This window comes from Mandrillus leucophaeus, unplaced genomic scaffold, assembly GCF_000951045.1.
Source record: "Mandrillus leucophaeus isolate KB7577 unplaced genomic scaffold, Mleu.le_1.0 Scaffold898, whole genome shotgun sequence".
Taxonomy (NCBI): domain Eukaryota; kingdom Metazoa; phylum Chordata; class Mammalia; order Primates; family Cercopithecidae; genus Mandrillus; species Mandrillus leucophaeus.
Window position 1 is genome coordinate 130,766 of NW_012109785.1, and position 10,985 is coordinate 141,750.

General features: G+C 49.0%; 1 protein-coding gene across 6 annotated transcripts in view; it reads left to right on the forward strand.

Annotated features, from left to right (window-relative positions):
• Positions 1–2,237: 2,237 nt before the first annotated feature.
• The window catches only part of ANKMY1 (ankyrin repeat and MYND domain containing 1), an 82,419-nt gene continuing 73,671 nt past the window's right edge, over positions 2,238–10,985 (forward strand). For 4 of the 6 annotated variants that reach the window (XM_011969529.1, XM_011969533.1, XM_011969534.1 and 1 more), the window contains exons 1-4: positions 2,238–2,378; positions 2,891–3,053; positions 5,160–5,349; positions 6,855–6,998. In XM_011969529.1, coding sequence (XP_011824919.1) covers positions 2,908–3,053; positions 5,160–5,349; positions 6,855–6,998 — 480 coding nt within the window. In that variant the 5' untranslated portion in view covers positions 2,238–2,378; positions 2,891–2,907. The remainder of the gene's footprint in view (positions 2,379–2,890; positions 3,054–5,159; positions 5,350–6,854; positions 6,999–10,985) is intronic. The other 2 variants (XM_011969532.1, XM_011969530.1) reach the window with 2 other exon arrangements.

The window sequence follows — 10,985 nt, forward strand, 5'->3', positions numbered from 1 at the left end:
GCCTGCCCACTGCGTGCCCCCGTCGTTCGGCTAGGGCCCCGTGGTTGCCCCGTGTCTGTGGACGGCGAGCTGCGTGGTTCCCGTGTGTTTCCCCTTTCCCTAGTGACTGCGTTGTCGGCTTTACGTTTATTCCTTTTTGTGACCCGCTTTGTAACTGGTGCATTTTTTTCTGTGTATTGTAACACATGGCTCATAAAACTAATTTCTGTTTTCATGACTTCTTCATAGACCACAATATTCCTTTTGCTCTATCTCAGTAATTTATTGGGGTCAGCATTGTAACTTTAAACAATTTAGTATCACTTAATGACCATTAAGTTGCCATTTAAGATCCCTTCAATTTTTCTGACGTCTGGTAATTTTCAGGGAATGGATACAGTGAAAAGCAACTGTCTCACAGCCCTGCAGACATTTAGCGATTGAAGTCTCAGTTTTAGAAGTCTCTCTCGGGGTTATCTTCATTGCTTTGTTCCATCAGCCATCTAGCATTGGTAACTGTCAGATCTTTATTGCAGCCTGGGGTTCACTCTTGAGCTAAAGACTCATACATGTCTGCAGCCAGGTCTTCACTGGTTGCAGCTCCAGACATCACCTCCGTGCAGGTCTTAACAGCATCTATTTCCCACTTCCTCCACCCTAAGGAAGGACTCCAGCTTTCCTGGGATGGAGAAGGAGTGGGATTCCCTTTTTTTCCCCATAGTTCATGGGAGCCATTGATTAGTTTGGGACACTGTTTCCCTCCACTTTCTAGGAGTTGGCCCTATCTCTGGCCAAAAGTAAAGGCCACACTCCTGTGACTGCTCTGGAAATGGGCTTGGTGTCTAATAACCCATGGAGGAGAGAGCACTTTGGTAGGCTCCTCTGTTCTCTCATGACCATAAGGGGAAGCCAGCCTTGGGTGAAAGCAGAGGAGATGGGAGAGCCAAGGTCCTTGATGCCTTGGACCTTGGACTGTTGGGCCACTTAAATGAATCAAACAAAACCTGAAGTCCCTCCTTGTGGACTGATTCATGAGTCATCACCCTTTATGGTTGGAGGATGGTTGAGGTGGGTTTTCTGCTCCAAAGCCTGCTACTTGAACCATCATGCTCCCACACCATTGAGCTAATGGATTGGGAACCAATTCATCCTAAATGTCTCTGCACCTCATTGCCACACACAGTCTGGGCCAGCCTCTGTCTCCTGGACTTGGTGCTAGTCCCCCACAGCGTAACCAGAATGTACTTGCTAAGAACGGAGCGTTTCTACATGTTGGTTCTGACTCCTTAGCAAGTTGTAATTCACAACTAATGTGAGTTGTGAAATCAATTCTGTGGGTCATGATAAGCATTTTAGTTTTTAGAGAAATAGTAGACTACATGAAAATATTGGAGTGCATGCATGTAGTATTGTGAACTTTTAATGAAACAGTTTTCTGAGTTGTTTGTACTGGGTCGTGGTATGAGATTTTACTGTAGAGAGAAGTGAACTCAGAGACAGGCACTGGCATGTGGAGGCAGTGCCCCTAGAACCCCAGAATCCTGGCCCAGCCTTAGTCCCTGGAAAGTTAGTGGGGACGGCCAGGGCATCGGCTCTTCACACACCCTCCCCTGTTCTCAGAGGCAGTCTGTGTTGAGAAACGCAAGCCCTGGCCCTCCAGGAGCCTCTCCTCTCTTTCCAGGAAGGCCCAGCTGTTTCCCACCGTGGTGCCTCTGTACATCCCAGTCCAGTTCCTGAAATGCGCTCTGTAGCCTGGAGAGCTCCTGTGCATCCTGCGAAGCCCCATCAGGAATCCTCTCTCCCGCAAGCCTTCCCCAAGACCCGTGGTCCAAGACAGCCAATCCCTTTTCTCTGCGGTGACTCCTGCGGCCTCCCTCATCTCGTTCCCTCCGCAGGCCTCCAGCTCCCCTTGCGCCCTCCACATTTACCGAATGGACAAAGGCTGGGGCTGGAATCAGGCAGGGCTGGATCAAACTGTGGCTCCACGTGCCAGGTGATCAGGGCAAGTTAACACTTGGGCCTTAGTTTCCTCAGGTGTCCCACGGCGCTCCCCGTGCCGCCTTCACGGGAGTGTTGGGGGAATTTAGCGCTTTCTCTACCAGGGGCTGACCGGGTCAGCGGGAGGCTGGGACCCAGGCCGGGCTGGCGGCCCGGACCTGAGCCGCTGAAGTCACAGAGGGCGGGCACGCCCGTGGGCGGGGCCGGGTGCGTCCTGGCGCGGGGATTGGTGGAGCCGGAGAGTGGCCGCGGGCACGGGGCGGGGCTGTCTCCAGGGAAACGCGACGCTTTCCGGAGGCGCAGGGCTGGCGAGTAGTCCGGGCGGGAGCGCTGGCGTCCGCTGCGGCTGCGGTCTCGTCGGTCTCCGTGCTGTCCGACGCGAGCTCTCCGAGCCTTGCTTGGTGCGGTCCCGCGGCAGGGGCGCTGGGAGCCGAGGCTAGGGGGATCCCGGAGCTCGGTGAGGCGGCGGGTGGGGGCCAGGCTCGCCGTCCCCACCCCGGGGAGGGGTCGAAGGGCTGGGGGTGTGGGGTTAGGTGGGCGCGGCGTCTCCCGAGCCCACCCTCGAGCGCTGGCTTCCGAGGCCCGTGGCTGAGACCTGCTGTAAGCGGCGCTCCTTGGACGATAGTGGGCGCGGGCCACGTGACGGCGACCGCCCTTGCTGTGATTCCCGCCCACGAAGGGACAGGGACACCTGGGGACGCGGGCGAAGTTTGCCCATGGTTCGGACTGGCCTCCCTGAGGACTCCCAGGGATGGTGGCCCGGGGCCGGTGGGTGGCGGCCCAGGCTCCGGCGCGGTTCAGGGAGGGTCTTGGGTTCTCTGAGGCTCAGGGGCTGCGGGCGGGGCCTCGGGCGCTCTCCGAGTTCCCGGCGGGAGCCCTGGGGGCAAATGTGCGGTCCTGCCGTTGCTTCCAGGTTGGAAGACCACAGACATGGAAGGGGGCCGTGCCTCCTTTAGCTTAGACCACGAAGTCTCCGGGGCTGCCAGCCCCCGACGCCCGCTGGAGGGGAAGGGCGGCGAGACCTCTGCTGCCGAGGAGCTGGGGCCGCTGGAGAATTACGCTGTCTTCGCCACAAGGTGCGGGGGACCCTCTGGCAGGGAGGCCCGACCCTGACCCGGGGCCTGGGGTTAGCGGGGATTCTCCTTCAGGCAAGCAGTAAAAATCGCTGAACTGTGTTACTCCCTGAGAAACTAGTTTCTGGAGAAATCCGAAAGCCCCAACGCTGTATCAGCAGCCAGTGAGGAAAACGACAATAGATGGTAATGGGAACCTTCTCCTGTCCCTGTCTGCACACTCTGCCACCCGTGTCGCCGCCTAGTGGACGGAGGGAACGTTTCCCTCGCGAGATGGGGCTCCCGAGTTGCCCCCGTCTTCACAGCTCTGTCGTTCGCAGCAAGGGCTGCTTTGAGCCAGGGGCTGCCCCGGAGCCTCACTGCAGCATCTCACGAGGTCCCTGTCACTCCATCGTGCTTGTCCCTGTTTGTGGGCCTCCAAAACTCAGTCCCAGCCCTGGCCCAGTGTGATGGGTATTGAGGACCAGCCTCAACACCACCCGTAGGGTACCCAAAGTCTGGTGGGGACAAAGGATTGAAAAGAGACAGGTTAAGAGTTGAAAGGTGGGGAGCCAGGGGGCCAGTTGCAAAATGGAGGCCGCAAAAGGCTCAGAGCTCTGGTCTCCACCCTATTTATTGAGTACAGTCACTTAGATCTGAGAAGCAGATGTTCAGGGTGAAACAGTGAAAGGGTGGCAGTGCATCATACGCATAATCTGTAGCAGTAGCGGTTTAAATGAATCTCCTTTGTGCTCAAACAACGTATCTTTAACTTACTGGAGAGTAGCTAGTGGGAGCGGGCTTAACTAGGAGTCTGCACGTCTGTCCACATTCCAGTGCTTCAAAGGAGTGTCTTTCTCCTTGAACACCATGTTTACAGATAAAAGACCGGATCTTGCTCTGAGCATGGGAACATGATGGCAATTAGGAGGCTTTCCTCCTCAGAGGCCTCTTGTGGCTTTCCACAACTTACTGTCCCATATTTTCATGGCCAGTTTATACAGGCACCCCACAAGCCCTTTTCCCACAAGCCCTTTTCCCAACAATGGACTTTGGGAGGTGGCTGAGTTTAGATGGAGTGGTGAGGATGGAGCCCATGATGGGATGAGTGTACCTACGACAAGCGGAAGAGCCCAGAGTTCCCCCATCCTCTCTCACTACCATATGGGGAGCCAATGAGAAGGCAGCTCCACAGACCAGGAAGAGGACCCTCCCTAGGAAGGGACACTGCCGGCACCTTGGCCAGGGACTTTCACCCTGCACAGCTGAGAACGGAAGGCCCTTTGAGATGCCCTGTCCATCTGTGGGGGTCTCAGATGCTCCATCCATCTTTCATGGTCTGAGGCACCCCGTCCACCTGTGCTGGTCTGGGGCGCCCTGTCCTTCTGTAGGGGTCTGAGACACCCCATCCATCTGTGGTGGTCTCAGGCGCTGTCCGTCTGTGGTGGTCTGAGGCACCACGTCTTTGGTGGTCTGAGACGCCCCGTCTGTCTGTGGTGGTCTGAGACACCTTGTCCATTTGTGGGGGATCTGACATGCCCCATCCGTCTGTGGATGCCCTGTGAGTTATGGCAAATCCACCCTGGTTTGTGCTCCCCTGCATTGCAGCATACTCCCCAACCCTGCATCCATCCATCTGTCCACCCATCCACCTGTCCATCCTAGTATGAGCTGGCTGCCTCTCAAGATGCCTTCTGACCTTCCGTGGGTCCACTTGTATGGGCAGTCTGCTTTCTGTCCAGCTTGGGGCTGGCACTGCTGGCCCTTGAATGAGGACCCTGCTGTGGGCACTCATGTCCTGCAGGCAGCTGGAGTGGGACAGAGGGCCGTCGATCTCAGGAGATGCTGCCAGCAGGCCTGGGCTGGACAGGCCGATGGGCCTGGCAGCATCTCCCCTATCCGTTGGCAGCCTTAGTATGCATTCCACTTCCTTTGTGACCTTGGGCCATCGCTGTACCCTCTGTGCCTTGGTTTTCTCTCCCGTGGAGTGGGGATGCAGCAGCACCTATCCCAGGGCTGTAGGATGAAATGAGATGCTGATGCTGAGTTGTGCTCAGGGGCTGTGCTCAGCACTCACTGAAGGCACTGCAGCCATCTTGCTTTTCCCTCCCTCTGCTCCTGTCCTTTCAGGGATGTTTCAGCATCCTCTGAGAAGGAAGAGGAGGAATCTGAGGGCCCGCTGAGGGCGCAGGACCTGAAGGAGGCCTACATCCAGCTCGTCCAGGGTGTGCAGGAGTGGCAGGATGGCTGCATGTACCGAGGGGAGTTTGGGCTGAACATGAAGCTTGGATATGGCGAATTCTCTTGGCCCACAGGCGAGGTAACTGCTTCCACACTTTCTCCGACTCCTCGCCCAGAGCCTCTGGTGGCTGGCCTTTCTCCTTGCAGGAGTGATGGGACAGGAACTTTTAGGCCCATCAGTAGGAAAGATGCTAGGCTAAAGTCCTTCCTTCTTGAGAAATGTCCAGAGAAAAGCATCTTTCCCAGCTTCCAGAATCACACCCATGGTTTGCTAGGGTCCGCAGGATGAGGTTTGGGAAGCTGTGACGTAAGAAGGTAAGTTCTTATTCTGGGCAAACGTTTTAAAATTATGAATTACCATAGCAACTCGTATGTTTACCTTGGTGAAACTGCCTGTGTCTAGGCTTAAGCAGAAGGCAGCGAATGTTCTAAAAAACAAAATGAGAACAAGTTTTGCACCCCCAGGCTAGGTCCTGAGCCCACGTTCAATGCAGCTAAAACTGAAAAGGCCTCTGTTGGCGCTTGTAATGGAAAGTGCAGGGGTGAGGTAGCCTCAGGCCTGCCTGGATCCAGGGTTCTAATGATCTAACTAGGCCCTCTCTCTTTCCATTTCCACGAGGGGGTTCTAAGACTGACCTTGTTCCATCTGCCCAGCTCCTGGGGGTGGCATCAAACACCCCTGGGAAAGAGAAAGGCCCCAGCAGGATGCTGGTCTGGCTTGGGGATGCATGAACTGGTTAAATCCATCAAGGGTGGGGCAAGGGTAAGACATCCTCTGGATGGCCAGGCCTGGCCCAGGCTCTGGGGCTGGGTCCCTTGGGGAATCCTCTCTGTAGGGAGAGGGTATCTGTTGTCAGAAGAAAGGGAAGGGACACTAAGCTGTGAAAACTGCCATGCCCTGCACGTCAAGGTCAAGTCTGGGTGGACTGTGAGCATGATGGCTGTGTGTGCACTCCTGGCCGTCCTGTTTCTGAGAAAAAGGTGGTGCCTGGCACTCAGCATGAGGGTCTCCTGGCTGGAAGCCCTTGTCATGAATGTCACATTCTGTTTCCCTCCGGGGACCTTGGTAGAGGGGTAGTCTCTGACACACTCACCCCTGTTGTTTGTGGAGCTCACGTGTCCAACCAGTGATGAAGAGGTATAAATCAGAGTCCTGCCCTGTGCCCACCGGGGCCCAAAGCCAACCTCCAGGGCCAGCCTGTCACCTGTGAACCTGGCAGGGAGCTCAGCAGCTTGGGGCTCCTGAGTGGGGACAGGACCCCCCAAACCTAAGGTCAAGGTCACCAGGAGAAGACAGGTCTGTGCTCTCAGACTCAGGACGTCTGGGCAGTTTTAAGCCTCCCCACAGTCCCCCACCTGAGGAGAAGACAGAGAGGGAGCCTGGCTGTCGGGCTGACTGCCTGGTAATCCCTCTGGGTGCTTCAGGTACCAACTCTAATAGTTGCATGCCAGGCAGCCCTGAGTTCTGCCACAGCCCCGGGTGGTCCCCATTCATTGCCAACCAGGCATGATGACTTGGCCTTGAGGGCATCCCGTCAGGTTCTGGAAGAGCAGCAATTTCTCACGAACTTCTCCATCTCACAGTCATACCATGGGCAGTTTTACCGGGACCACTGCCATGGCCTGGGTACCTACATGTGGCCAGATGGCTCCAGTTTCACGGGCACATTTTACCTCAGCCACCGGGAAGGCTACGGAACCATGTACATGAAGACACGGCTCTTCCAGGTGAGGGGGCTGCCATGTGCTCGGTTGGGGGCAAAGCGGCTGTGTGTGTCTAGGCCACTGGACAAAAAGATATTTAGGTCCTGGGGAAGTTTATTTAACTACAAGCAGCTTTTTTACTTTTAATGATTAAAATGGTACCAATAATAAGGGTATAGATAGAAAATAAAAGCCTCCTCGTATTTTACTCCCCAGAGGGATACTAGCAAATCGTTATATATTCTTTAAAGAAATGCACGTGTTTGTTTTTAAATATGTAAACTGGATCACTGTACACATAATGTTTGAAATGTGCCTGTTTAAATGGATAACACGCCTAGTCTTTCAAATACAGATGTGTTTTCCCCTCTACAGTATAATTTATAGTAAAATTCACCCGTTTTAATATATAGTTTTGAAAGTTTTGACAATTATGGGGTTGTGAAACTACTACTGCAGTCAGGATATAAAAAGTTCCATCACCCCCAAAATATTGCCATGGCCTTTGTAATAAATGTCTCCTCCCAACAAACTGTGGCTGATCTTATTTTGGCCTAGAATTTTGCCCTTGAGAGAATGCCATATTAATGGTGTCAACAGAAAAAAACAAACTCTGCAAAATATTTTAGAGAGGTTTATTCTGAGCCAATATGAGTGGCTGTTACTGAAACACCAGGGGGTTCGCTCTAGGTCTTTCTGCTTCCTGCACAGAAAGCCAATCACTGAGACAATGAGTATTGCCAAGGAAGAAGGCTGTAATTGGCAGGTGCAGCTGAAGAGATGGGAGCTCAATCTCAAATCCATCTCCCTGACTAAAAGTAGGGGTTTATATAGCAAGGAAAAAATGTAATAATGTGTGAGAAAGCAGGAACTTGGGATAGGCAAGGAAGCAATCATGGTGAACAAAGGGCCTGGAATCACATTGAATGCCATGGTCTGGTGAGTTTTAGTTCATTGATACTTTTTGAGACTGCGTTTCAGCTCTTTGATACTTTTTGAGAGTCCTGAAGGTCTTCCTGAGGAAGGAACTCAGATAAAACAAATTTAAGTTTCAAGCTTTAAGACCAGAAGGGTCAATTTTTATGTTTATCTGGAAACAACTCTCTGTAGGATTACTGGTCTGTTGTTTCAGTCCCGCCTTTTTATTTATCAGTTCCTCAAATGGGGAATCAGGTCGTGGATCTTTCTGGCTGCTCCATGCTGAGGAGAGGCATTGTGGGCAGCTCCATACCATGGGTGACCATGTGGTCACTTAGGAATCAAAGGTTAATGTAGAGTTTTCTTCTAAAAGACAATCTTTCTCTTTCCATTCCCCCAGTTGCATCAAAGACAAATCACAGTAGGACAACCTACTTGCAAAATAAGCATCAGTTTTCTAGTGCCCTGATTACCCACACAAAGTGCAGCAACAACCATGGTTCACATAGGCTATCCTGAACTGGCTTCACTGGAACCTCTCACAAGGCCATTTCAGTCAAAGCCTTGGGAAAATAACCTCCAACTGTGTCCCATTATAAAATAAAACAGATTCTTATTAAACATATGCAAACTAACACATTGCCATGAATTAAGAATATTCACAAATAGTTTAAAAATTCTGGAAAAATTAGGCAGAGAGAGAAATATGACTCAAATTTTGTTTACAAATGTGTACTCAGTACATTTAAAGTATATTTCAAGGTTATAAATAGCTCAAAAGAAAAAATTATCCTGACTCAAAGACAAAAGAAGAATCAGCAATATTTCAAAAACAAAACAAAACAAAACATAAAAAGTGTTATAGTCCTCCATTAGCTCACTCCATGCAATCAACTCCTGCTCTCCATCATATTGAATTAGCAATGTGTATGAACACATCAGCCTTCCAATTAGTGCAGTGGAAGTTTTCTCTGTCATCCAATGGCACAATCTCCAAGTTATTAGAAATCTGAATTCAATAGTCCTTTTCATGAACTCTCCCAAAGAAGCAAGCCCTGGATGGTAGCTGATTATGTCACTTTTTTGAGAAAGATCAAAGCAAAACAACAATTGTGGATGACAGAAGTCTTAAGGCAGCCATAGTCAAAGACACAGATGACAAGGAAATTGTTCATTTCTGTGTCATACAACAATTTAACATAATAATAACATAATCATCATTAACTATTACTGACAACATATATTTAGACATATTAGAATTTCAAGAATGTCATAAATCCTGGAACATGTATTAATAACATATGTATATAAATATAACCCAAAGAAAGTTAAATCCTACCTCACAATTTACAGTGCTTCCTGTGTAATTCTAATATAACAAATAAGCCTAATATGTCTCTCTTGGACTTCAGGAAGCCTAATATCCAAAAAAAGTTAATTTAAGAACAAAAATACTGAATTTAGAACTTGAAAATTTGCTGCTGAAAAGCCTGTTTAAGGTTTAAGACACTTGATGTCACAAAATAGGATCACAAGTTCCTATAACACAGGTATTTAGCCAGAATTATAATACAAAAACATTTTCTCGATAGCATACTCAGTTTCCTGAACAATAAGACCTAAACAAAAGACAGTATGACCTATCATGTCAGCACTTTGGGATGCCAAGGCGGGTGGATCACTTGAGGTTAGGAGTTTGAGACCAGCCTGGCCAACCTGGAGAAACCTGTCTTTACTAAAAATACAAAAATTAGCTAGGCGTAGTGGCGCATGCCTGTAATCCCAGCTACTCGGAAGGCTGAGGCACGGGAATCACTTGAACCCGGGAGACAGAGGTTGCAATGAGTCGAGATTGTGTCACTGCACACCATCCTGAGTGACAAAGTGAGACTCTGTCTCAAAAAAACCAAAAACAAACAAACAAAAAAAAAACCCCACAGCATGAGACCAACTAAATCTGTCTCCCTCGCTCCCTCTATTTTTTATTCTGTAGTTTTATTCAAAAGGTAAACAAAAATCTCATCTCTTACATGAAAAAATTTTCAGAAGAGAAAACCATATTTTACCTTTGTATGGTGTATTATTAATGTTAAAGTTAATTTTAATAAAGCCTTATAAACAAATCTATCTAATTTTAATCAGTTTAACCATAAGGTAAGATTTCTATATACTTTTTGTAATCTTTTACAATTTTCTATGAAAGACCAGATCAGTGCTCCAAGGAAACCATGTTATTCTGACACATGGGCCCAGACACTGGTCTTGCATTAGTGCACTTTGATACTAATGTTTAACTTATAGAAAAACTATGAACTAATACTATTTCTCAAAATCAGCCCTTAAAATCTCATGCACCCACCGCTTCTGCAATAGTCCCTGGGCCAAGAGGGATTGAACAGTTTTGATTTCTGGCCCTGTGTCTCATGAAAGCAGTTCATTTTTATTGTCTCCTCCTGGGTCTAAAGATGAGGCTTCAACTGGTGTCAATACTAAAGATGTAGCAGGGGTTGGTGCCTTCTTCAGACCCAGGATTCAAAGCCTTGTAACTTAATAGCATAAGGATTACTCAATGGGATATTTATACTGCAGAAAGTCCTATCATTCCCTCTAATATGTTACAAATTAAAACACTGTGATTTGGTGTCTGAGTTACTGCCTGCAGTACTTTAAACCACTGTATTAAAGAGTTAGGTTGCTCACTGCATATGTCTAGTTGCTAGCGCTCTAGAGACAGAACTGTGACCGAAAACATCAAAGTGTGGTAAGTCCTATGCTAAACTTACCAAAGTAAGACAACTAACTTTTCTTTCCATTATTTAACCTATTTACTGTTTGCCCCAAGAATACTCATCTCTAATCCTAATGTAACATCATATACATTAGGATTAGAGACAAGTTCTGTTTAGAAATAACCCCAAGAGTTTTTTAATTTTATTTTTACATTGAAAATCAGATTTGCTTCACCCTCAAAGAGCATGTTTATGTAAAATTAAATGAGTGTTGGCAGCGAGCTGCACTTTTTTTTTCCTAAATGGGTTAAAATGCTGGTAAACACAAACATCAATTTTGTAAATTCAATATTAATTTCCTTTT